This window comes from Eptatretus burgeri, chromosome 8, assembly GCF_056783735.1.
Source record: "Eptatretus burgeri isolate ZD-2024b chromosome 8, Ebu_testis_v1, whole genome shotgun sequence".
NCBI lineage: Eukaryota > Metazoa > Chordata > Myxini > Myxiniformes > Myxinidae > Eptatretus > Eptatretus burgeri.
Genome location: NC_140968.1, coordinates 81,412,265 through 81,439,342, shown reverse-complemented (window position 1 = coordinate 81,439,342; position 27,078 = coordinate 81,412,265). Strand labels below are relative to the sequence as shown.

Here is a 27,078-nt window from a genome sequence, read left to right as displayed (position 1 = left end):
TATGACGTCATCATTAAGAGGATGAGGATTTTATCTCATTCGAGCTTGTTGTTTCACAGCCTACAGTGTTCATCGAAACTTCCTGAAACTTGGCGTATACATGTAAAAATACCCTGCGCAGACAGTAATGGTCTCCGATTTTGAAAAATCCTCCGAGAAAAAAATGTTATGACGTCAAAATATCTCCGCTAATGGAAATCACCTAAAAAATTATCTCCGAAACTCGGCAAGCTTTTTGAATTCTGTTTGCGGGAATCGAACAGGGCATTAGCAGAGATGAATTACCGCACATATGATACATCACTATGACGTCATATCAATATTTATGACATTTTTTGTTTCACAACCCAGAGTTTTCATCGGATCTTCGTGAAACTTGCCACGTAGATGCAGAAAGCCCAAGTGCAGGCAGTAACCATCTCCGATTTTGGAAATTCTTCCTCGAAAAAAAGTTGACGTCATAATATCACCGCTAATGAAAATCGCCTATACCATTAGCTCCGAAACTAGGCAAGCTGTTTGAATTTTGTTTGCGGGAATTAAGCCGGGCATTAGCACAGAAAACATATTGCAAGCCCGATACACCACAATGACGTCATATTCGTTTTTATAACGTCATCATTAAGAGGATGAGGATCTTAGCTCATTCGAGCTTGTTTTTAATACTGTGAACAGCCTTTGGTACATCACGGGTGATGAAGGTTGTGGTCAAGTTTTATTGAAATTGTGTGTGTAGTTTCTGAGAAGAGAGCAAACACTTATTTTTGGGAGTCAAACCCACCACCCCGCAATGAATGTAGCTTTTGATGTGCTTACTATTTCTAGACTTCTTTTATGAAACTAAGTATTACCCAAGCATAAAATTTAGACTGGAATCCACACATTACACAAATAGCTAAATGTGCCTCTACAAAACGAGAAGTCCTGTTCAGATGTCGAAGATTCTTCTACTCGGAACAGTTACTTCAACGACATAAAATGATTGATTCGTCCTTGTGCAGAGTATTGCTCTCACATCTGGGAAGATTATAGCTCCACATACTTACTGGATGTAACTTAATCCAAAGTAATCTGACTCATCAACTCTCTCAATCTGACCTCAAAACTTGACCCTTTCAAATTATGGTGCAAAGTTGGCTCTCTTTCTCTTTTCTATAGATATTACTTTGGTTTCTCCTCCGGAGAATTTGCTGCTTGTGTACCTCCACCATTAGTGAGACCATAAAATACTCGACAAGCCACATCACACGATTATTGTGTGGCCATTATCAAAGAGCAAAGGAGCTCCTTGTGAGCCAATGGCCATCCATATCTAGTGCCCAACTCTGTCTACAGATGTTCTCCTGCAGTTGGGTTACTTTTTATTAATGGAGGTTGGTGGCAGGATTTGCAGTCCGGCCACCGTAAAACCCTTCACGCTGCAAAACATAAGAAAAATGCAAAGAAAATTGAAAATCCACTCTGTGGGAGTACCTCCAGGGCAGCTGCCCTCCACAGGGCAGCTCAACGGATGACGGAATTGGGGCAAAGCCTTCAGGACCCCCACTCTGATGATGGAAGGAAAACCATGGGGTAACCTTACCCGGTCAGATTGCAGTAGCGTGTGTCGGGGTGGTGCTGAGGTGTCGTCCATCAGAAGGCGGTTTCCTTGGGTTAACCTGAGGCAGTCTCTTTGGGTTGGTGCCTGGAATGTCCTATCCCTAAGAGAGGATGATCACCTGTCTCTATTATCATCTGAGCTCAAGCGTTTGCACATCGCTATTGCAGCACTCTCTGAGGTTTGGAGACCTGATAGTGGTGATATCATGGTGGGTGGTTACACCTATTATAATTAGTTTGGTCCCTGTGATGGTTACCCATGCCCAAGGAGGTGCTACCGCTGTGTCCAATAAGCTGACTCCAATGATAATTGACATAACACCAATCAACGAGCGTACTAATTATGAGACTAAGGATTCATCACTCATTGGGTGTCATTTCCCTGGTCTCTGTATTTGCTCCGACTGAGGCGAGTGATCTCACCGTGAAGGACGCATTCTATGCCACGCTCGAGTCTGTGGTTGATCAGTGCCCCAGGCGGTATACTCTTCTAGTCTTGGGGGATATTATTGCATCGACTAGAACTGATAGGGATGGTAAAGAGACAAGTGTTGATCTCCATGGGTCTGGAACTGAGACCCAGAATCCCACCAAGTTGCTTGACTTTGCAAGAAGTCATGGACATAGGGTGGCTGGTTCATGGTTTCAGTGCTCACAGGCTAATCACTGGACTTGGTATTCCAACGCTGGTGGTGTGGCAAAGAAGAATGATCATGTGCTCGTCGATGGTCACTGGAGGATGATCCAGAACAGCAGGGTCGACCGGAGTGCTCAGTTCCTCAATAACGAGCACAGGCTTGTGGTAGCAACTCTGAAGTTGCAGCTTACATCTGGGGAACGGTACAATCCCAGCCGAGGCTGCATGTTGGCACGCTCAAAGATGAGAGGGTTGCTGAAGAGTTTGCAAACAGGCTGAGTGGAGATTGGGGGGGGGGGTGGGTGTTCTGGGTACTTTGGGGAATCTTAAATAGTTGTGGAGTGCCTTCAAAATCACCTTCCTTGATATTGCCAGTGGATGACTGGGAACCATAGACTCCTATAGAGAAGGACTGGAACCTCACGATCTCGGGGTTTGTAACTTGAGTCTGAAGGATTAACTTGAGTCCGGGGCTAAAATGACTTCTAGAAGGGCTGGAGACACGATCTCGGGATCCATATAGGGGTTTTTGAGGACGGCGAGTTCAATAGTGTCATTTTCAACACCACCTGAGGTCATCTTCAAGGTCAAATTACTGAATTTTGGTATTTTTTGCCCGTTTTTGTGTCGAACTCATAGAGGAAAACTTTTGTAAAGTCCAGATGACAAAACACGACATTGTGCACCTACTTTTACTGATTTCTATCATCGATAAATAATGTATGTTTTGTTAGTTTCCCTTTCAGAAACTGTCCAGCTGGTGATCTCACAGGATCTTTGTGTTGTTTCCTGCTTTGGTGACAATATGCCACGTCGTTGCAGCTGCTTTGGTTGTAGAGGAAATTTTGATCGGACGCCTTCTGAAAAGGTCATATCCTTCCCAAAAGATCCTGAGGAGAGGGAGAGATGGATATTGGCAATGCCAAATGAGAAAGAAAGCTTGAGGTGCTTAAAGGAGATATATATTTGTGAGACATTTCAATTGTGATTGGGTGTCAGTTAGGGGTGGCAAACGACCCAAAGAACCCCATCAATATTTCCTGGAGTATCGAAATCAGCTTTGAAGCAGGTGACCTCAGCCCCACACCCAACATCATCTTCCACGTCAGAATCAAGAGCTTAGAAGATGCAGGCAGCTGATGAGGCTGCAGACAATATCCAAGATTTCGACCACTTCTGTGCTAAAATCAGCTCCTATTTTCCTGACTTTAACATCATAAAAGACAAGGAAAACCTTTACCTATCAAGAACTGATGCAACTGGACAAACTGTCAAGTAGTTCTTTCATTTCCAACAAGTTCACTCACCTTTTGGATTTCTATTCTTGAATAGAGTTGAGAAAGATGGCATTGAGGTGCCCAAACGACTTTTTTCCTTTGCAGAAGAACAGCCTGCTCTCAAAATGGTCCCAGATTAGATCCATAATTGACCAGGTTAACATCTATGAATGCACAAGCAAGGAAATTCTTCAGCTTGTAATAAGCCAGCTCTGTTGGATGACTATGGCACACGAGCTTCCTCATTTCACCTTCCTTCTGTCGCAGCTGCATCTTATGTTCAAACCTCTTGATCGTCGCCGATTTGATACCGATACTATGATTTTCGCAATGCAGCTTCACAACATAGGACCCAGTACATACAAAATGATTCGTCGATCTGGCTTAATCATTCTACCATCAACGCCAGAGCGTACCATTGGTATGCCAAGTGTTCAATGACAAGACTGTAGCTGCTTTAAAGACCTTCAAGGATTCACTGGGCATCAGCAAAGGCACAATCATCCTCACCCAGATAATGAGAGAGTGGTTCAAGATGATGAACGTGAAAGACCGTTTCTCAGCTATCTATATGTACGACGAATCCAGACAGCCTTGGACAGCAGACTGTACAAGTTTCACTGGACTGGAGCAGGCCTGCCAAATTATATCTACCTGCGCATGGCAAGGAGGTGGTGGTCGTAAGCTGAAGGTAACTCAGCAAACTGCTGAAGCCTTCACTGTGTCCACACGTAATAATGCGGATGCTGCCAAATTGCTTCTGGCAGAGAAAGAGTTTGACTACGTTCTTCCTGCTAAATTTGCAGATGAAGCCTTGGAGAAGTTTTTCGGCCAAGCCAGGCAAAGAAGCGGTGGAAACTTCTACATTGATGTAGTTGACATTATGGCTGCAGCTAAAATTGTAAATTTGCAAACACTCATTAAGCATGACATTATGCCCGAATCTAGTTATTGTGTGATTTATTGCGACAAGAACTGGACAACTTCCATAAATCCAGATGAGCGAAGTGAACTCATTGACGAGATTACTCCTCAAGACACTGAGGATCTCTTGGGGTCTGACGATGCCCTTAAGCATAAAGTAGTTTATTTGGCCGGACAACTTGTTCATAAATATGGCGATAGCACTAGTATGGAGGAGATCATTGATGATGAAGATGGTAACGAGGTGTCATCTGAGTTTCTGGATAATTTGAATAGAGGTGGATTGAGTGTAAGCCTGGTGTTGGCTCAGTGGTTAGGGTGGTGGCTTGGGATCCAAGGGTCCTGAGTTCAAGCCTCGCTGAATTACTTCACCAGGGGGTTGACTCAGCCTGCCATCCTTCCGAGGTCGGCAAAATGAGTACCAGCTTGCTGGGGATGATCGAGTCATTCGAGTATCCTGCGTCGGAGTGGCGACCCGTCCAGGATTGTGCCCACTAGCCAAGGAAACTGCTTCGGCAGCACCGACGCTCTGCACAGAGTATGGTCCCAATGGATGGATGGATGGATTGAGTGTGCCGACTATGTCAACCGTCTTTTTTTGTACATAATGCCTATAATTTGTATGACAAGACTAAAATGCATTGCCGATTTCATTTTGCTGAGCTGTTATCCTCTGTAGATGCATCTTTCGCTAGTAGTAATGCTGCATGTACTACTTTAGCTAATATTCTATTGAAAGCTCATGTCCTCAATGTAAGTGACAAAGAAAAAGCTTTGGGATGCCTCAGGACTAGTGATAATGATAGACATAGACATAGTTGTAATAGGCATAGTGTTGTGACATGCATATAATGTTTATGTAATACGATATATGAAAATAAATATCAAAGTTTGACAGCTCTACACACTTGCATCTTATTACAATCAGCCATCTCTCAGCGTTTACGAGTTAGACACAAAAACGGGCAAAAAAATACCAAAATTCAGTAATTTGACCTTTTGACCTTGAAGATGACCTCAGGTAGTGTTGAAAATGATGCTATTGAACTCGCCGTCCTCAAAAACCCCTATATGGATCCCGAGATCGTGTCTCTAGCCCTTCTAGAAGTCATTTTAGCCCCGGACTCAAGTTAATCCTTCAGACTCAAGTTACAAACCCCGAGCATGGGAGGTTCCAGTCCTTCTCTATAGGAGTCTATGCTTGTAACTCACCATAGGGCGAAGAAGATTTTGTCTCTCAAGGTTCACTGGATACCATTGACCAGAGTCACAGGGCCAGGTTAATGGCAGAGTTGAGCTGTTCAGGGAGCTGAGGCAAAAAACTGTATGTGTGCTGAGGGTGGACAAGGAGGCCTATGTGTGAGAAATCTGTGAGGGATAAGAGAATCACCTGTGGTTAAGTGATTCTCGACCTGCTTATAGGGGAATTCACGAATTGCGTTCCTCCATGCCCATTAGGTTATGTGGAGGTGGGTCAGTTCGTTCAGTTTTGTTGTGCAGATTACCAATCTAAACGAAATTCACCCTGTACATTCATGAGAACACACCATTGAAATTCCTACTTGTTTCCATATGCACAAGTTGACACACCGACAGTTATTACCATTTGAAATTACCGCCGTGAAGTGGGCGTGGCGTGCTTGTAATCGCGGAGGAAACGACCAGGAAACAACAAATGAAGATGGCGGCGCCCATGGTTGTCGTGTGATTGAGTGATTTTTGGTCTTTCAACAACCAAATATGCGTTGTTTCATACACTTGGGCACGGAGGATGATGAGAAAGTGACGCAATTCACAGATAAGAGCTGGCGTAAGTTATGCGAGTGTGTGTAGGCTTGGTGAGACGCCACAGATAGTGAAACTACCAACAAATGCCGTTTTCTGGCTGATCAAATTATGAAACTGCTGCCAATGACTGATCCTCCTGCGGATGCCGGTCGTCACCGGTTCTGCTCTGCATCGTTTTGTAAAAATGATCATATAAAACGCGCTGAAGCCAGGAAAAGGAAATCAGAAGCCAGCACTACTGCAGTTTCTGTTAGAGCCAGTGAGGTGGTGGGCGGACTAGAAGAAGAGGGGCACTCATACCACAAAATACGTAGAAAATTCCTTAGAACCTCTGTAGAAAGGGTGGCTGGCAAATCAGCTGGTGTACTGCCAAGAATTTGTATCATATGCCAGAAAAAAGACAAATTCATCCGTGTCAATGGAAAATCTCAACGTGATCAGTTGTCCCTGGCAGAAACACAGGATGGAGGAAAGCTGAGGAGAGATGAACGTGATGTGAGAATAATGACAACTATAAAGGATAAAGACTGTGTGGCGCTGGAAGTTTGTTATCACCGTAAATGTTATTACGAGTATGTGAATGACACACAACACAGACAGAGTGAAAGTAAACTCCAAACTCAGAAAGTGAACGATGACTCAACATTTGACATTTTCTGTGATAAAGTAATCCAGGTAAGACTCATTGATGGAAAGCAATCTATACATTTGAAGAAGTTGTGCGAGATGTTCATTGACCTACTCAGAGTATGTGAAGGTCAGGATAAGGCCAACTACCAGGCAACAAGACTGAAGAAAAGACTGCAGGAAGGGTACCCAGACATGATTTTCTATCGTCCACCAAAAATGTCTGAGAGCGAAGTGGTGTCCATGAAGGACATTGATATTGGTTCCATTGCTCAGGCTGCTGTTGTAGACAGTAGCTCTACAACAGAAACAGAGTCAACTACAGAGGATGAAGCCAGCCAGGGTCCACAAGCAGGGTGACTCGGACCTCAATTTACATGTTCTATACTCGGGAGCACTCATGGTGAGGGATGACCTGAACAAACACCAAAATGTGGAAATTACATGGCCCTACTTGGAAATGGTGGAGCTAGCACTAGAGCTTATACGGGAAACTCGTACTTCGAACTGGCCGAAACACCTTGCGATCAAGAGAGCGTCAATGCCCTGGTACTTTGCGTACGATCACCTAAACTATGCAAGGTACCCGTTTACTGGCTGGAAATGGCCGGGCGAGAGCACTCCCACCCAGACACCTATCAAGCGTTTATGGACGGCAAATGGACTGCCCAACGGTATACTCGTTATGGATTTAGTAGTGTTGCATGTAATCAGATCATAGAGCAGACTTTAAATAGGGAGAGCAAGACCAGTGGAGGCTTCATTGGTTACACTCAGAAAAGCACAGCTGTGAAGAAGTGGATCCTATCCCAACCAGCACGTGCGGAAATCGCAAGGAAATGTGAGTCCATGGCGGGTATCCATGATGAGCCCCGAACGAGAAAGGATTTGGATGTGTCGAGCTCAAAGAAGAACAAAGCAGTGGTGGTACAAGTGATGGACACAGTACTTCAAATGATTAACCGTTTCTCCAGTGCTCACCTTGAACTCATCAATATTAGTTCAGGTGTCATCGCACCGCCAGCCACTTCCGCGGACTTGATGAACACGTATGCCAAGGGAGAGAATGCTGTCGTGCAATTCATGCGTGATCAGCTTCTCTCGGGTGAGGTCTCATTCTTCAGTCCGATTTCGAAGGCCAAATTGGCAACTTTCTCGAAGGCGCGAGGTAAGTCGGCGACTCCCCACCAGCAGACGTCGAAGGTTGAAATTGCGAATGAATGTCGTCTTTTCACACGGCTGCTGTTGATTGGAGAGAAAAGCAATGTAACACTCCACGATCTGCTCGTGTACCCACTGGCGAACATATCTTTCCCGCTGGCATCTGGTGATGGTTCGATTGCAAAGACGGACAAAGCCAAACTCCGCAACCATATACTGAAACTGTGGCCCGATTGCCGTGTGGACGCTCGGCCTATCCAAGGTGCAACGATTGTGGATGGAATGGCCGTTAGTCAGGCGATAAAGGCTGGTTCACTGCCTAACACTTTCGGCAAAACTGGAAGAGATGGTGCTGAACATCGTAGTGGCCAAAGCACGACATACCAATCTTCGAGACTGGACGCGGTGTTTGATACTTACCTAAGTATCAGCATCAAGTGCCTGGAGCATGCCAGACGAGCGGGCAGGGTGGGCGATCTTCAGGTGTGAACCATCTACGGACGTGATCAAGCCCTTCCAAAACAGTGGGCCAATTATCTCCTGAGCCGAGCCAACAAGGAGGTGTTGATAGAGTTCATCGTCGAATCGTGGACGAGAAACATCTCTCCATCAAAACTGGGCGACATGCTGTTGTACACCAGTCATGCCTGCAAATGTGAGAAAATCGAGGCGTTGAATGGTGTCATGACTGTGTCGTGTCGTCAGTACCTGAACTTGAATGTGACCATGAGGAAGCTGACACGAAGCTCCTGCTACATGCCGCTCACGCGGGACAGAATGAAGAGTCGGTGCGCATAGAGAGTTTCGACACCGATGTGTTTGTGTTGGCGTTGGCTCACTTGAAGTCGATTCGAGCACGAAATTTCCATCTGGTCACAGGAAGTCCCAAGGACATTATCGTCGTTGACATTAGGAAGCTGAGTAATGCCATGGAAAGTTCTGTCTGCGATGCGTTGATAGGTTTGCACAATTTCACAGGAAGTGATACCACCAGTGCATTCCACGGTAAGGGCAAAACAAGGCCATTTGACTTGATGATAAAGAGTCCCCATCTCATCACCTGTTTCAGGAGCATTGGTCGAGAATTCACGCTAGATCAGAATATCATTCACGACCTGGAACAATTCGTCTGCGCCATGTACAATCAGCCGACCATGAAGAGTGTGGATGAGGCTCGCTACAAGCTGTTCTGCAGCCAGTCGCTGGGAGAACAGAAGTTGCCGCCTACAAGCGACACTCTGATGCTGCATTGCAAAAGTGAACTATCAGTCTGCGATCCAGGTTTATAGAAGCCCTTTCTCCTACATTTCATAGATGGGTGGAACGCAACGGAGCACTGACTGTTCACTGGCTGAGCAAACCACCAGCGCCGAAGGAACCGTTAGAGGCGACGAAATGTAATTAGAAGAAGATGAAATGCGAGACCAACCAGTGTTCTTGCCGGTCAAAAGGACTGTCCTGCAGAGTGCTGTGGGTGTCAAAACTGCGCCAACGATGAACAGACCCGTGCAGAAATGGAACTTATGGATGATGAAAGCGGAACTGATGATGATTCTGACGACGAACTGTGAATGCAGGTGTCACACTGCTTTTGCTGTGGTGATCTACTACACAGTAGTATTCAGGTTGGTTAGCATGTAATAGTGGACTTGAGTTTTGTAATAGCAGCAGTCAAGAGCATAGTTCAGCAACCGCTTCAGAGCAAGAAATACTGGAGTTCCAATACAGTAATCCTCTTGTGGCGGTTCTACTTTTCATCAGGCTGAGTCACGGTCTCTTTGATTTAATCCGTAATAGCCAATGTAACTGTCTTTAATAGGCGCTGTAACTGTCTTTAATAGTCAATGTAACTGTCTTTAATAGCCAGTGTGGCTGCATTTTAAGCAAAAAGTTGCCTTGGTCAATTCGAAGGCCTGTCTGGTCGGTCCAAACGTTTTCAGCCGGTAAAAATATGTAACTGCTTCGGTTTACGACCTTTAATAACAGTGAATAGGGTTTTCTTTGATAATATATAACTCTGTATAAACATATTGTATCATTTTAAGACCTCACAAGAGTTTTCTTTGACCTACATATCAGTCTAACCTCGATTCTTCATTTCTGTGTCAAAATCGTGCTTTAATGTTCGGTGTATCTTTAATTGCTAAAAATGACCAATTGTCTCACATCCTCGACGTGGAAACAAGTGGATTTGGACTCAGCGTCTAAAATTCTTTAAGTATGCCAAATTTCATCCAGATTGGTGATCTGCACAACGAAAATCATTTTCTGAAGGTAATAGCGAGTACCTCCACATGGTCTACATCCCTCGGTGTAGTGGAATGAGAGCGTAGTGTGGTGGACTCTTGACAGAGGAGTCCGAAGTGAAGCCCCGCTGGCCCGCTTACTTTGAGTGGCTATACCAGGCTGATTCACCAGCTGAGTTGGATGTCAGGGGTGTTTCTATCCCTATTGCTGACCCTCCAATCAACAGTGATCTACCTTCATTTGTGGAAACACAGGCTGCGGTGAACCAGTTGAAATGAGGGTAAAGCTCCTGGCTTCCTTAAGACAAACTCCACCATGTGGTGAAGTGTTTTGAAGATCAGTTTAAAATTGTGACCTGTAGGCAATAAACAGACAGACAGACAGAATAACAAAATTGACTGACCAATATACTTTTAAAATCTTCGATTTTGCAAGTAACAGACAGAAAGAGGTGAAAAAAAACCTCCTTCACCTTCGGTGGCAGAGGTAGCTACGTAGTCATTTGAACAGATTTCACAAGTGCTCTACTGGGACACGACCACATGCACATGTGTAAATGCAGAAAACATCTATCTACCAAGCAATCAGAGATCATCATCAACGTACCCTGCTCTATGCAGAGCAACGCTTCTGCAGAAACAGCTTCTGGGTTTGGTTGGCCACCCCGGTGGGGTCGCCACTCTGACACAGGAAGTGAAAACAGGAATTTGGAATTTGACCAGGATGCCGACGATGGTTTGTGTACTCCTCGCGAAGGACACCATGGTATCTTTAACATGCACCAACTAATGCCGGCAAACAGGACACCCAATTTAACGTCCATCCGAGGAACAGCATACACATTGATGATTCACCCTGCATGTGTTTTCGCAATGACAGTTTATAGCTGGGTCAGGATTCAAACCCAGGCTATGATCAGCTCAGAGGTGATTGTGTGTACATCTAAACCGCCCTGCCAGGACAAGGTCATCACAACATTAAAGAGAAAAAGCAAATGCTTGAGAAACAACGCACGTGATCATGTGCAGTTAAAACTACAAATCACAATAAATAAATGAAATGCAATACTACAGCAAAGAGGCCTACCTGCATTTTTTCCTTCAACTCAACAATACGATCACACTTAGCATGATTGTTTGGCATTTCTGCAAAAAAAAAAAAAAAGGCAAAACAAATATGAGGAAACACGTGCCTGCCGAAAGTACTGCCCCTAACTGCACAGGCTGAATCAAACACAAGCAATTGAATTGTTAAAAATAACTCCACACATGATAATGTCCTCATTGGAAAACCATACAAACATGATCCTAATGGGGTGGGGGGGCTCTGACAGTTTGCAGAGCTGGGCCGACATTGCAACCCAGGCTAGATAGCTCAGAGGCGAGTTTGTGATCCGGACAGGCAGATTTAATTATCGTGCAATGTCATTTGAACGTCATCCACCGAGTTACAAGTCAGGCGAATGTGAAGAACAAGTCATTGGCACAAGCAAATGTCCCACACCCTTTTGCTGCAAGCGAAACACACGTGGCATCCCAAGACAATGTGCAAACAACACCACCTCAAAAAGTTAAATGAGTTTCATACAAGCAACAGTGACATTCATTGAAGCATGAATGCTATTACTTACTCTGCTATTATATCCCATCACTCGCTTCATTTTATACTTCAACCTAATCCCGATACAACCCACATTTGGACGTGTTAACAACAGTTATTTTGGCCGACACGGAAAGAGTAAGAAAGTGTGTACGAGCAATGGAAATAATATAATAAATGCTGCATTATCATTTCAGATAGCACCCAAGTTGCAGATAAGTGCACAAATAAATACCCAAACCGTGAGGACTTCAGCCCTTTCATTAAACCTTAGGGCAGAATTGAACCCGAGCTGCAAGAGACTGATAAATACTCTACTCGTGGATTCATCCCAGCTCCCGTACATCGTTCAAATATGTACGAAATGAAATTGGAATGCCTTATAAAATGTTACGTCTCTGATTGTGTGCATTTCTCAATGAATTAGCCTGAATAACCATAAACCATTGTGAAAACGCCGATTTAGTGTCGTGTTTGCAGTTTATAGACAGCTCCCCGATTTAGCCATTTTCATTCCTTTTGTTCCTTTGTTATTGGAGGTCATGCTGGATGAGGTCAAGCCCTTCTCCTGCAACTTAAGATTTAACCAAAAAAGCGAAAGCTCCAAGGTCACGTCATATACGGTGCATGCAAGAACCATATAAAAGTCCACCACATTATTTGCAGTCACTGGTGAGCAATTGATCATAGTGCTGACAACAATCGAGAGATTACGGAAACATTTATACAGCCTAGGCATGACATGTACCCCCCCCCCCCAATAAGGCAATGTCAGGAGAAAAAAAACTAATGTGAATGGATGATTAAATCAATAGAATACTCAGCCCCACTTGGAAGGAGCGACCATTGCTGCATTAGCGTGAAGCTCAGTTTGTGCACTGTGGGAAACGATCCCGTACATGAACCTAGAATGAAGGTGAATAAAGGGGATTATGAGCAGATGAACAAGAAACTTATGGAGGTAAAATAGGACGAGGAGCTGGCAGAGTTAAACTGTGAAGGGGCGTGGTGCTTCTTTGGAGATAAAATGGACGCAACCGGAGACAAATGTGTTCCTAAAAGTGTACAGACTAGGAATAGGCGGAAACAGCCTTCCCTCACTCACAAAACAATGACTCAATCTCGCAAGAAAGGGAAGGCTTAGAGAAAGTACAATGAGACAGAGAGTGACCTTGATTATGACAAATGTTGCTGCTGTTCATCTTTCGGCTGCTCCCTTTAGGGGTCGCCACAGCGGATCATCCGTTATGATCCGCATACTGATTTGGCATAGGTTTTACACCGGATGCCCTTCCTGACACAACCCTGGTCACCTCTTACGACACAGGGATAAGGATTGGGTTTCGCCACGATTCCGGGCTGCCCTACACCCTCTCATAGCACGGCCCAGCGCAGAGCTCCCGTCCTCAAGTGATCCTCTAACCCAAGCCTCCGAGTAGCCCGATTACAGGCGCACGCCACTACGCCCGATTGATTATGACAAATATGCCAAGGAAAGAAATAAACTCCGCCGGATGACACCGCAAAACGATAGACTTCAAGAAGAGTTTCACTGAAAGCATCAGGACAAACCCAAAAGGATTTTGGAAATATGCAAACAGCAAACTCGAAACAAGGATTGGAGTCGGTGATTTCATACAACCTGATGGGAAAGTTACAGAAGATGATAGAGAAAAGGCAAACACAATAAATGACTATTTTAGTAGCGTTTTCTTTGAGGAGAATTTAGTAAATGTGCCGAAACTGGAACTACGCTACATTGGACCTGCACTGGTCGATGTCAACATCACTGAGGAAGAAACTCCTGAATCTAAATGGCAGCAACTCAGCAGGATCAGATTGTTTCGACCCTCGATGTCTCAAGGAAACTGCTAGTAGGGAGTAAAAAAAAATAATAAAAACTTGCTGAAAACCACCGCCCTGCAAGTCTTCCTTCAGTGGCAGGAAAAGTCATGGAGAGTGTTGTGAGGGATGATGTGGTAAAGCACATGACAACGCATTATCTGTTTGTGGACAGCCAGCATGGATTTACTCCCAGCAGATCATGTATTTCTCAACTACTTTGCGTCTTTGAGGAACTGACTCGATTGATTGACCACGGAGATCCTGTTGATATCATGTTTTTCGTAAAGCATTCGATGCTGTCCCACACAGAAGGCTCCTTGAAAAAGTGGCAGCATATGGAATTGAAGGACAGCTGCACAGATGAATTGAGGCATTCCTATCTGGCAGAACACAACGAGTGGCCATCGATGGGGTGAAATCAGAATGGAAATCAGTAGGAGGTGGAGTCCCCCAAGGGAGTCTACTGGGGCCCTTTTCTGTTTGTGCTGTTTTTCAATGATATACCAGATGGGCTCATAAACTCTGTATATATATATATATATATATATATATATATATATATATATATATATATATATATATATATATATATATATATATATATATATTTTTTTTTTTTTTTTTTTTTTTTTTTTTTTTTGCTGATGACAAAAATCATTGGTCCAGTAAAAAGCCAAAGTCAAAAGGACTCGAGGCAAGATTATTTGAATGAAGCAAAAAAAAAAGGGTCAGACAAATAGCAACTCCTTTTCAACTTAAACAAATGCAAAGTACTACATGCCAGAAGATAAAACACATTGACTGCTTATAAGATGAGTGGAATAGGAGATTGGTACCATACTCCGTGCAGAGCGTTGGTGCTGCTTAAGCAGTCTCCTTGGCTATTGGCCACAATCCTGGATGGGTCACCACTCCGACACAGGATACCAGCATGATGGCACTTATTTTGCTGACCTCGTAAGAATGACAGGCCGACTAAAACCCACCTGGTATTAATTCAACAGCTGAGCGGGATTCGAACTCAGGACCCTCGGATCCAAAGCCCGCCACCCTAACCATTAAGCCAACACCAGGCATACGAGTGGAATAGACTTGCAGGAAGTACAAGAATTAGTGGAATAGATCAAATGAGTGGTATAGACTTACAGGAACTCGTCAGGGAGTTGCGCAGCTGAAGGAGGGAAATATTCTTCACTGCGATCCCAAGCATAAAGCCAACATCTTGACCAGGAGGTTCTCTTCAGTATTTATTCATGACAGTGATTCATCACTCCCTGATCTTGGCCCCAGCCTTCATCCAACCATGGATGACATCAGTGTTGGCCAAGAAGGAGTAACCAAGCTTCTCAATAACCTTAAACCACACAATGCAGCTGGGCCTGCCGGTATCTCTGCGAAACTGCTGAAGGAAATGGCTGAATAAGTTTCACCTGCAGTCATCTTGCTCTTCCAGGCATTCCTGAATCAGAGCAGTGTACCATCTTCTTGGAAGAAAGCAACCATCGTCCCCATATTCAAGAAGGGCTGCCGATCATTTGCTTTAAATTATCGGTCTATCTCACTTACATCAGTCCTTTTCAAGCTGTGTGACACTCTCATGCATCGTGTCATCATACATCATCTTATCGATCATCAGATACTAACAGACGCACAGCATGGCTTTGGGAAATGTCGACCTTGTGATACGCAATTGATCCTCACCATAGATGACGAGAAGAGAAGGGACAAATAGACCTCATCTTGCTGGACTTCATGAAAGCCTTCAACAAGGTGTCCCACCAAAGACTTTTGTTGAAGGCGGAGTTCTACGGACTTCAAGACTGCACTTTAGAGTGGATAAAAAAAAACTTCCTCCATGACCGCACCCAGCAAGTCTTGATTGACGGCCAACTGAGCTCTGAAGCCCAAGTAATATCCGGAGTTCTTCGGGATAGTGTGCTTGGCATGCTTCTTTTCATGATCTTCATTAACGATCTACCAGATGGCATCTCAAGCTCCATATCACGTCTCTTCATAGACGACTGCATCTTCTACCGGCGTATTACATCTGCCCAGGACGGCACTCGTCGCCAGATGGATCTTGACATGTTACAGGACTGGGAGTGGAAGTGGTTGATTTTTTTTTTTTTTTTTTTTTTTTTTTTTTTTTTTTTTTTTTTTGTATACCTTGGTCGAGGCTCGTATGAGAGCTAACACACAACTCACAGCAAGGAGGCATGAGACAAGAGGGGCGGGAGTGGAAGGGACAAAACATTGGGGAACAGACACAGGTGAACTGTGGAAGGGAGAGGGATGGGGATGGGACGGGGAACATGGCGAGGGGAAGATGGACATTAAAGGGACTTTCAGGAAGGAAAGCAGGAGAATTGAAGGAAGTGGGCTTGGGTGGATTATCGGGGTAGAAAAGATCGAGGATTTGGATGGGGGAAGATAAGAGGTGGTGGTGAACAGCTGTTTTGAAAGCCTGGAGGGAAGAATGGGAAAGAATAGAGTGAGGAAGTTTATTCCAAAGGCGGGAAAAAAGAGGAATGAAAGAGTGAAGATGAGCAGTGATTCGTGATTTTGGTAGTTTTACCAGAAGGGGTTGTTGGCGGACCTTGAGCGCCCTGTGGAAATGTGGTTGGGACAAATCGCAGAGAGAGCAGGGGGGCAAGGCTGGAGAGGAGTCGGTAGAAGACAGAAAGACCACCGACCAACCTGCGGTGATTGAGTGAGAGGCCCAAAGACTCAGCTTCATTGCGGGAGATGCCAATGATCTTAAAAGCCCTGGTTTCGACAGCGTGAAGTCGAGAAAGGTGGGAGGCAGGAGCACCAGCCCAGAGGGGAGAGCAGTACTCCATCAGGCTACGGACAAAAGCTTTGTAAGTGGTCAGGAGCTCAAGAGGGCCGAGGAAGGACTTTGCACGACGGAGGATTCCCAGTCGGCGACTGGCTTTTGAGGCAAGGTTGGAAATGTGACTTTCCCAGGAAAGGTCATGGCAGATAGTGAGACCCAGAAGCTTGAAAGAAAAGACTTCTTCCAGAGGATTGTTGAGAAAGTGGATGGGGGGGTTTTGTAAACGGTCCTTTCGAAGAGACATAGTTTGGAGTTTCATCCATCTAAATGCCAGCTCATTCACATCACCAACAAGCAGAAGCCCATCCTCCAATCTTATAATGTTCATGACAACACCCTTGAAGAGGTTAACTCAGCCAAATACCTTGGTGTTCACATTGATTCAAAGCTGAATTTCAACATCCACGTCTACGCAACTGTCAAAAAAAGCTAACTCCACCAATGCCTTCCCGAGTCAAAACTTCAGCGGATGCAATTGTAGAATTAAGACCACATTCACAACTTATGTCCGACCAATCGTGGAATATGCTGCAACAGCATGGGATCCTCACACTCGGCACATCAACAAGCTTGAGATGGTCCAGCGTAGAGGTCCTCGATATGCCACTGGTAAGCAGTCGGTCATACCAGCAGTGTCATGGCCATGCTAGAAGAACTACAATGGCCTACCTTGGAGAGAAGACTCCAAGGCCATCTTGCCATGATGTCTTGCCACATTCACTACAACCTGGTGGACATCAGGGGGAGTGCATACCTCAATAAAGCATCCTCACACACCAGAGCACGTGGATCCTGCTTCATGATACCGAGCTGCAGGACTTAGTTATATGCCTCATCATTCTTCCCCCATACCTGCAGGGATTGGAACCACCTGGAGAAGGACCCTGCCACTTCAACCTCTCTCAACACCTTGAAACCCGTGTTGCATGAGCTATCGAGATAAGATTACATCTGGCCTTTAGTTTTACTCGCATATGTATATATTTGCACAATTTGGTTGTATCAGCACTGTTCCACACCTGCGCACAACCACAGTGTGGTAATCTTCACCCTGATGAACCAGCACTTACATGAAAGGAAGGAATCAAGTTGTTCCTCGATCATAAACCAACGCTTGTAGATGGACGGACAGACAGTCAGGCAGACAGACATGAACCAATTGCTTAACCCCGCTTTTCACTTCACGTGTGCGGGGTAAAAAGATACTTCATGGCATAGCTATCCTTAAAAATATGGGGGCAATTCCCCTAGGCGCTCACCTGGTAGCGGTGGGATAAGATAACCAGGGAACCACTGTGTTGGCATGGATGACCCACAAAATATGTCACGGAGAAGAAAGTAAATACCTTTGGCTATATTTTTTTAATGCTGTGAACAAACTTTGGTAGATCAAAGATGGTAACAGCCCCATAAACTCCCTCCGTAGACCTCCCCTGAGACCCAAATTTTTTATGCCATTAGCAAACTTTAGTACATCATGGGTGGTGAAGGTTGTGATCAAGTTTCATCAGAATTGCATGTGTAGTTTCAGAGAAGTTGGGAGTATATATGGACGGATGGACTGACGACGCGCCATCCCATGAGCCCCCCGGAACTATGTTCCAGGTGAGCTAAAAAGGAGCTGATACTCTAGATACTCTGCCTTTTGAGTGTTATGAGAAATAGATCTGTCTAATATGAAAGCTAAATCTTGAACACTTTTTGAAATATCGTCTGCACAACAAGGCAAGTTACCCAGATGGTTGCCATAGCAACAGAATTCCGCCAATGACAGCCGCGATCCCACGTCGTGACGAACAGATGTCTTCAATATGAAAGCTAAATATTCAAGAGTTTTTGAAATACCGCACACACAAAAGTACATCATGGACAGATGATCGGTCCGTCAGACGGAGCTCATTTTAATGTCCCCAATCGCCGAAATTGTCGGAGGGGCGGGGGATAGAAAAATTCACTGAACCACTTCCCACACCTATTTTGTTATTATTAAAACATTGCCCTTTCTTCAGCTTTGTGCAACGTTGAAATTAAGATAATTGAGACTTTGGACACTCCATTGGAATATTTTGTACCCTCATCATCATCATTGTTGAACCCTCCCTTCCCCACCCCCTCTGCCACTCAGAGACATAACAACTAACAGCAATAAATCTGAGACTTTCAGTTATATTTTTGAACTTTCATCGTAAACAGGAACATATTCTGCCCCCACCTTCACAATCTCTCCCTCCCAACTCCAACGTCCCCCATCCCACCCCCCACCCTCAGATACACCTGAGGAAAGGGGGGGGGAGTCATGAAGCTAATCTGGTTCGACATCCCTTGGGGGACATTACCAGGAATTAAAAACAGTTGTTATCCTCATCCAGAAAACCAAGACACTTATTTCTCAATGGTTTTAAATGAGTATACAGTATGACTCATCAGGGATGTGGAAATGCTGGAAGGCAAACAGAAAGGAGGACACAAAATAAGCAAAATAAGGCAAGCCAACCAGTTCGGGTTCAAAAGCAAAGCAAAAGGGAGGACGGGAAGTTTTTGGACAAGGCAAAACCAAAATAAAAAAATTACCCCCTTGTGGGGGTGACGGTCATCTCTATCATGTTTTTTACCATCATAATCGATGAACCGTTGCCAGATATCTCCTAAAATGACAGACGAGATAGGTTTTGAAAATGGCGACTTTCACAACTTTCGTGACCTCGTGACCTTCACCCTGACCTCGAATCCGGGAAAAAATATGTCGTTGGGTATCACTCATCGACCTCTACCCTCATACCAAATTTCATCAAGATCGGAAGTAAAAAGTTTTCTTTGTACCGGGAGGTGTTTTTGACCATCTTCCAGGTTATGTGGCGGCCAAACGGGACGGAAATTCAAAAATCTGTCTAGTTAAATACAAGATAATATTTTTTTTACTATCATAATCAATAAACAGTTGCCGAATATCTTGTAGAATGGCAGACTGGATAGGTTTTGAAAATGAGGATTTTTAGAACTTATGTGACCTCGTGACCTTGACCCTGACCTTGAACCCGGACAAAAGTTATATCGTTGTGAAACACTCATCGACCTCTACCCACATACTAAGTTTCATCAAGATCGGAAAGAAAAATTGACGACGGACGGACGGACATTTGGTCCGGCTTAATTAGGTCATCTCGGGAGAGATGACCTAACCAGAAACTCCGTTCGGTCGTGTCAGGAGATCTCCTAATGGTATCCTGGAAGCCAGTACTACATGTTTTTGGGGTCTAGTTGACGGCAGCTAAACCGTCTCCCCCACTCGTTTCAATTTGGAAACTGGTGAGGAAGGTGGCTGGACACCATGGTGGAACCAAACAAAAAAGATCCATAAAACGGCGTACGAGCTCATTTAAGAGCCATCGGCTATCCAGCAAACTCTACAGCGATAGCTACCCATGAACAAAGTTTCCAGCTCAGTAAAGCAGTGTCTCGGAGATGGATCTCTGAAATAAAAATCTCCTTTCCAACCCGCACAAGGCCAGCGTGGAAGGTAGGCCTAAGCCAGCATGATGAGTGTGCCAGAAAGACAATGAACCCCAGAAGTTCTGAAGCCCCAGACCAAGATGGTGGCCCAACCAGGCAAGGATCACGGGGTGCTAATAATCCCTGGGCATACGCAAGCCATTCATGGAATCGAAGAGTTTTGATGTAAAATGTTAGACCCCTCCTCCGAGATGACCAATCGTTTGAGCTTGAGGAAGAACTTGAAGAATCCATCCACAACTCTTTGAGATATCATGCTGACAAACAGACAGGGGTGAAAACAAAACCTCCGTCCATCGCAGATGGTGGAGGCAATTAAAGATCTCCGTTCGTTGGTTGGTTGGTTGGTTTTGTGGGCATGTATGTTTGGTAGTGGCTAGTGGGTTGAGGGTTTTTATTGTCGATTGCTCCTCCCCCTCCCCCATGCCACTCGTTCCTCTCTACATACCTGGTCTCAGGGGTGATTTCTGACTGCGGTGGCTTCTTCGTTCGGCGCTTTAGTTTAAAGGACATATTAAAAGGGACGATCGGTTGCGGTCTCCACACCAATTAGACGACCGAGTCACGTGACTTCGGATGCTCGACCTAATTCGATAGTCACGCGACGCCAGACCGCTTTGGGCTCCCAATCTGTACGGTGAACGCATAGGTGCAGATGCAGATCAGACAGGGAGTTTGTGAAACGGTCGACCGTCGCAAGACCCGACCCGTCGGATTCTAACCGGGCAACAAGCGGAACACAGACCATAATTTATGGGATCTGAAATGTTGTACTCGGACATTGTGGTGTACACAGGGGACCCGAGATTTTCTCCTCAGGATATCATGGTGTACCTTTTCGGTCTCCAGACCACAGTCGATCTGAAATTTTGTACTCGGACATTGTGGTACGCACATCGTTGTCGACGCAGGGGACCCGAGATTGGTGGACATTTTATACAATTTTTTTTTGTATAAAAATACCGCAAAGGTATACCCGTATACGGGGTGTGCAAATCTACAGTCGGATCATTTAAAGAAGCAAACAAAGAAGCAAAGGAGCTCCTCCTCGTCCCCGTCCCTCCCCGTCATACTGTCTCCTTTACCTGCCCCCGGTCCACGCGGCGACCTGATGTCATTCCCAGCTTCACATCCGTCACCAACACGCTGCTCAGAGTTGCGGCGACGTTTCCGCCGCTGATGGACTCCACGCTGCGTATCGGCGGTTCCTGCAACCATCGTGTCCCGCACACAAAATCAGCGCATGCCACCCACACCCCGTCACTATGCTCGACGACGTTGTAAACCCCGCCGTACGTCGTGACGTCGTGACGTCATGACGTCATGACGTCAAGCGGACAGTCGCCGTTACGTCCAATGTCGATTCTATTTTCGCTTTCGAGCCCAACAACAGAGGATGCACTCGATTGATCAGGTTTTATTCATTTATAAAATGATGATTGGCTCCGTGAATAGAGCTTTAAACACGCCATAACGACTGATCGAAACCACCACTTACGGTACCTACCGATACACCGCTCCAATCATCAATCTTCGAAACATTTAAAGACGCTGGAATTTTTTTAAACTAAAGCGGATCATCTGAAGACGTAAAAAACAAAACGTACAATTTAGGAAGTTTATATTCTAAGTCGTCATGATTCAAAACTTCGATATAACGGATGTAGAATTCCAGATTTATACCAAAGAACGTTTTATTGAAGGACACTGAACAAAGCAACTCTTTTTCAGTAAATTATCTACCTTGTGTTACCCACGGCACCGAAGGTGGGTGGAGGTTATGTTTTCACCCCTCGTCATACTTTTTTGAGCACCAAAGCGATGACGTCACGTTGGCATGACAACGCGCGGCCTGGGTTCTACACTCTCGTAGAATATGGCCGCCGTAGCTTTGTGAAGATGGTGCGGTGTTTCCAGGTTCCAATCACCAATCGGAGAGGCTTACCTGCGGCTTTCGCAGTTTTCCGAATGAACCAAGTGTTAAGCAATGGGTGAATTGAACAAAATAAGGTGATTTATCGCTTTTATTCAAGAAAAACATTTGAAATCAGTGCGAAAAGTTGACGTCGCACAAGTTGCGTACTCACCCTCTCATTCCGTGTACCGGGCCAAGGTAATTCTTGTGGCTGTGGGCACATTGAGGAACAGCACCGGGAGAGTGGTTGGTGATGAAAGTGAGATGGCAGGCTTAATATGGAATAGGCAAAGCCTAGAAGCGAACGTAGAATTCTTCTTACATTCGCTTCTGACTTTACATAAAACTTGTTCACAACTGTATACTTGCTAACTATACCGTGGTACATGTAAGCGCCGCACAGCTGATGATTTTGACGCAATTTCCGGTTACTTCGGCCTGGATTCGGGATCAGCGATCAAATAATGTAAATCACGATTAAAAATCATTTTTTGATGATGCGGGAGATATCTTTATTGAAATTAACTTTGGGGAAAAAAAATAATTGAATAAATAAATAAATAAATAAACGATCACGTCTGGTCAAGAATAAAAGAAATTAAAAGTTCCGGAAAGAGTTTCAAAATCACTCCCGGTAATGTTAAATACAAAATAAACACTTCCTGTCATGAAAAAAAATCACTTTTGGAAGGATAAAATTAACTTTGGAAAAAAAAAAAATTGAATAAATAAATAAACACTTCCGGTCATGATCTCCCGGCATGCATCATTCCCCATGACAAAAACCGGAAACAAAAAAAAAACCAGAAACAAAAAAAAAAACCGAAGCAAAATGGTCATAGGCAACCACACGGATTCACAATTGGCAGGGTATTGTGTTGTTTTTGTTGTTTCCTATTCTCTCATGTGCGCACCTCAAGTAATATTCACAAGATAGAAATATAACCCAATCGTGTTTATACACCGCACAGCGTTTAACAACAACCGGAAGCAAAAGGTCATATCCAACGACACGGATTCCAAATTGCCAGGGGTATTGTGTTGTTTGTTTGTTGTTTGTTGTTTTCCTATTCTCTCATGTGCATGCGTTAAGTATGAAGCTCACTGCGTTCGCTATTAAACAGGTATTTAGCTTCAACTTTTACACAAGAACAGGCAGGAGCATTGCCAATAGCTGAGAGTATCTATCGAGGAGGTGAGGAAGGGCTTTTACAGAAGATCCAGGTTGGAGTGGAGGAAGTAAAGGAACAGGTAGGTAATCTAAGAGAAGATAAGGCTCTGGATCCAGATAATATGCACCCGATGGTATTGAGGGAGGTGGCTGAACAGGTAAGCGAGATATTAACGGGTGTTTTCAATAGTTCACTGGAGTCAAGACTGGTACTGGAGGAATGGAGAGTAGCAAATGTAACACCATCATTTAAGAAAGGATCCAGAGAAGAATTGGGAAACTATAGACCTTTGACTTCAAAATCGGTCAAAGTTTGACTTCAGTTGTGGGGAAGGTGTTGGAGACATGAATTAAGGACCATATGAGGAACCATTTAAATAAATACAAACTAATTAAAGGTAGTCAGCATGGGTTTACCAAAGGTAGTTCCTGTTTAACAAATCTTTTAGAGTTTTATGAAGCAGTGTCTGATTGGGTGGATGAGGGAAAGGCAGTGGACATAGTATATCTCGACTTTAAGAAGGCATTTGATAAGGTACCACATCGGAGGTTGTTAGCCAAGATGAGTGTTTGTGGCGTGGCTGGTCAGGTAGCTAATTAGATTACAAACTGGCTGAGTGGGAGGAAGCAAAGAGTGGCTGTGAGTGGGAGGATGTCTTGCTGGGAGGATGTAAGTAGCGGGGTACCTCAGGGATCAGTAGTCGAACCACTACTATTCATTATGTACATCAACGATTTGGATAATGGGGTAAAGAGTAAGCTTTCCAAATTTGTAGATCACACAAAGCTTGGAGGTGAGGTGGATAGCAGAGAGGATGGTGATCAGATTCAGGAAAGTGTTGATACTTGTATAGATCAGGTAAAAGATTGGCAGATGGAATTTAACCTGAGCAAGTGTAAGTTGTTGAGGATGGGAAAGAACAATGAAAATAGAGATTACAGGATGCAAGAGGTAATTTTGGAGCGTGTCACACAGGAGAAGGATCTGTGGGTGGTAATAGATACGGAAGGTAAGCAGGCAGCACAGTGCCAGGTAGCTACAGGTAAAGCAAATGTGGTTTTCGGCTGTATAAGGAGGGGGATCAATTATAGATCAAAAGAGGTGGTGTTAACGTTGTACAGGAATTTAGTGAGGGCCACATCGAGAATATTGTGTGCAGTTCTGGTCACCACAAATAAGGAAGGACATAGATGCCATTGAGAGGGTTCAGAGCAGGGCAACGAGAATAATTCCGGGCCCAGCTTGACTGAGCTATGAGAAGCGGCTGAAGGAGACGGGGCTTTATACATAAAAAGGTGGTGGTTACGATGGGATATGATGGAGATGTTTAAGATCATGAAAACCATCGACAAAATAAGTGCGTAATAATAATTCAGCACAGTAGACAGTGATAGGACCAGGGGCCATGGCCTGAGAGTAAAGAAGAGGAGAGTTAAGACGGTAGTAAGGTAGGGGACTTTTACTCAGAGAGTAGTGAATTCATGGAATGGTCTTCCTGGAAAGGTAGTGGCAGCAGAAACAGTATATAAGTTTAAATTGGAATTACATAGGTACCTGGAAGTTATAGAGATGGAGGGGTATGGGGATGTTGATCAGACTTTTAGGTAGTTTGAGTATTGATGGGTGATTGTGTATATGTCTACGGAGTGTTTTCTAGGGGGTCTTCTCAAGGGGTGGTGTGTGCTTAATGTTGTGTGTTTCTCATCCAAAAGCTGCGAATCATCCACTCACCCCTCCCCCCCCCAAAAAAACCCCAACAAAAACACAAAAAACCACAAATAGAAACATTTTGCATTTAAAAAAATATAAATTGGTCTGGTTCTGTGTGGGCATGATAGGCCGAGTAGCCTGCCCCTGCGTGAAGGAGGTTATGTTTTAACCCCTTTCTGTCTGTTTGTTTGTCTGTGTTTGTTTGTTTGTTTGTTTGCAGGATATCTCAAAATGTTGTGGATGGATTCGGATGAAACTTGGTGGGCACGTTGGAGTGTGACATGGAAGAATTGCTTCAATTTTGGTGAAGATCCGAATCTGGATCTGGACACGAGAATTATTTAATTTTTAAAGTGAATCTTCACCATTGAAAGATCGGGCCAAAAACGATGTAGTACTGTATAGCATGATATTTCAAAAATGTATTGGGCCCGATATGTTCTCGTGGATCAGACATTGTGTGGCGGAGGTATGCGCTCTACCGAGTGCCCTTCCAGTTTCCTTGTGTGTTGTTCTTCCGTATGCAGCACATTACTGTGGGTGGCATAATTGGCTAAGGGCATACCTGTGCGCTCTGTAGGTTAGGGCATGAATTTGGAATTTCTTCAGGGTGCCGGAGATTGCTTGCCCACTCTTCAGGAATTACACCATGGGATATTTAACGTCCACCAACTAATGCCGGCAGACAGGACGTCCAGTTTATCGTTGACTCGCACACACATTGATGTATTATTAAATACATCAATGATGGCACACAGTATTAAAGCACAACACAAAGTTTGGTGCAAAAATTAAGTTCATCCTCTTTTATTAGTCCCCTACCGGTTTCACAGGAGGGGACTATAGGTTTGCTCTCCATCTGTCCGTCCCATCTGTGGTCTTTCAGACTTGTTTCCCATACACTTGAACATATTAAACTAAAATTTGGTACATTTATGTACCAAATTGCTTTATTATGATAAACTAGCAAATACAAATTGTCGCTTCACTCATGGAGGTATTAAGTCAGGGGGGGAGGAGGGGTTGAGAGAGGGAGAGGAGAGAGAGCAGGCAGGAGGGAGGAGAAGCTAGGAAGGGGGAAGAGCAAGGAAGGGTAGGGGGGAGGGGAGCTGGGGAGAGCTATGCCTCACCAAACATTGCTATACTGTGGGAGGGAGGGGTGTGAGGAGGGGTGAGAGGGAGAGGAGTGTGAAAAAAAGAAGAAAGGTGAGGGGTGTGGAGGTGGGGTTAGTGAAGAGAGTGATATATTATGCTTAATGACTGAACACACACAAAAAAAACCTCATGTCAGAACAACTGTACACACAACAACACAACAGAGTCTATAATGTAATCTTCTGGCACATCTGCAAAAACTTCGATGTCGCAGTTACAAAAAAATTGTGGGAGCATGAACCAAAACTAATCACGAAAAACATGGAAGTACCTCCCGCTCACGTACGAACTAATCATCCCATCGAGCGTGAACATTGAAAACAAAGTGTTGCGACCACATATCATACTTCAGTACAAAAAAGAGAGAACAAGGCATTGTTGATTGAGGTGTTAATACCAGTAATTTTGGACTAAACGATGCAGAAATCAAGAAATGACCAAACACCAAGAAGACCTCAAGAATGAAGTGAGAAGATCCTGGAAGCTGAAGAATGCCAAAGTTGTACCAGTGATAGCTGGACCTTCAGGAATGATGACAAATAACCTCACAGGGATATTAAACATCGGGGCAGTACCTCTGGGCGCTCACCTGGTCATGGCTGGATAAGAGAACCAGGCAACCACTGGTAGGCAATGATGACCCACAAAATATATAATGGAGAAAAAAGTAAATACCTATGGATGTTTTTTTAATGCCATGAATAAACCTTGGGACATCATCGGTGATCAAGGTTGTGGTCAAATTTCATCGAAATTGTGTGTGGTTTCAGAAAAGAAAGCAAATACATATTTTGGGGGACAACCCACCCTCCCCCCATTCAACCCCTTCGACCCCATTTTTTTTAAATGTCCTGAACAAACCTCAGTACATTACGGGTGGTGTAGATGGTGATTAAGTTTCATCGGAATTGTAGGTGTAGTTTTGGAGAGGAAAGCAAATGTATATTTGGGGGGGGGGGCATGAACTTAAATCCCTTTAGAGCCTGATTTTGCTAAGGTCATGAAAAAACTTTTGTGCATCATGGGTAATGAAGGTTGCAGTGAAGTTTCATTGGAAATGTGTGCATCGTTTGAGA

General features: G+C 44.4%; 1 protein-coding gene and 1 long non-coding RNA gene across 6 annotated transcripts in view; one reads left to right on the top strand and one right to left on the bottom strand.

Annotated features, from left to right (window-relative positions):
- LOC147022153 (sterol O-acyltransferase 1-like) overlaps positions 1-21,355 on the bottom strand; it is a 99,140-nt gene extending 77,785 nt beyond the window's left edge. For 3 of the 5 annotated variants that reach the window (XR_015061086.1, XM_085892794.1, XM_085892797.1), the window contains exons 1-2: positions 21,124-21,355; positions 11,347-11,405 (exon numbers count right to left, since the gene is read on the bottom strand). Coding sequence is in view for 4 of the 5 variants with exons in the window: in XM_085892794.1 (XP_085748920.1) it covers positions 11,347-11,405; positions 21,124-21,268 (204 nt within the window). In the remaining variant the exon portion in view is untranslated. Of the gene's footprint in view, positions 1-10,494; positions 10,616-11,346; positions 11,406-21,123 lie in introns of all 5 variants that reach the window. The other 2 variants (XM_085892796.1, XM_085892795.1) reach the window with 2 other exon arrangements.
- A 499-nt stretch (positions 21,356-21,854) lies between these two features.
- Positions 21,855-27,078, top strand: part of LOC147022152 (uncharacterized) — a 59,015-nt gene continuing 53,791 nt past the window's right edge. Inside the window, exon 1 of the long non-coding RNA XR_015061085.1 lies at positions 21,855-22,060. This is a non-coding gene — a long non-coding RNA (uncharacterized LOC147022152). The remainder of the gene's footprint in view (positions 22,061-27,078) is intronic.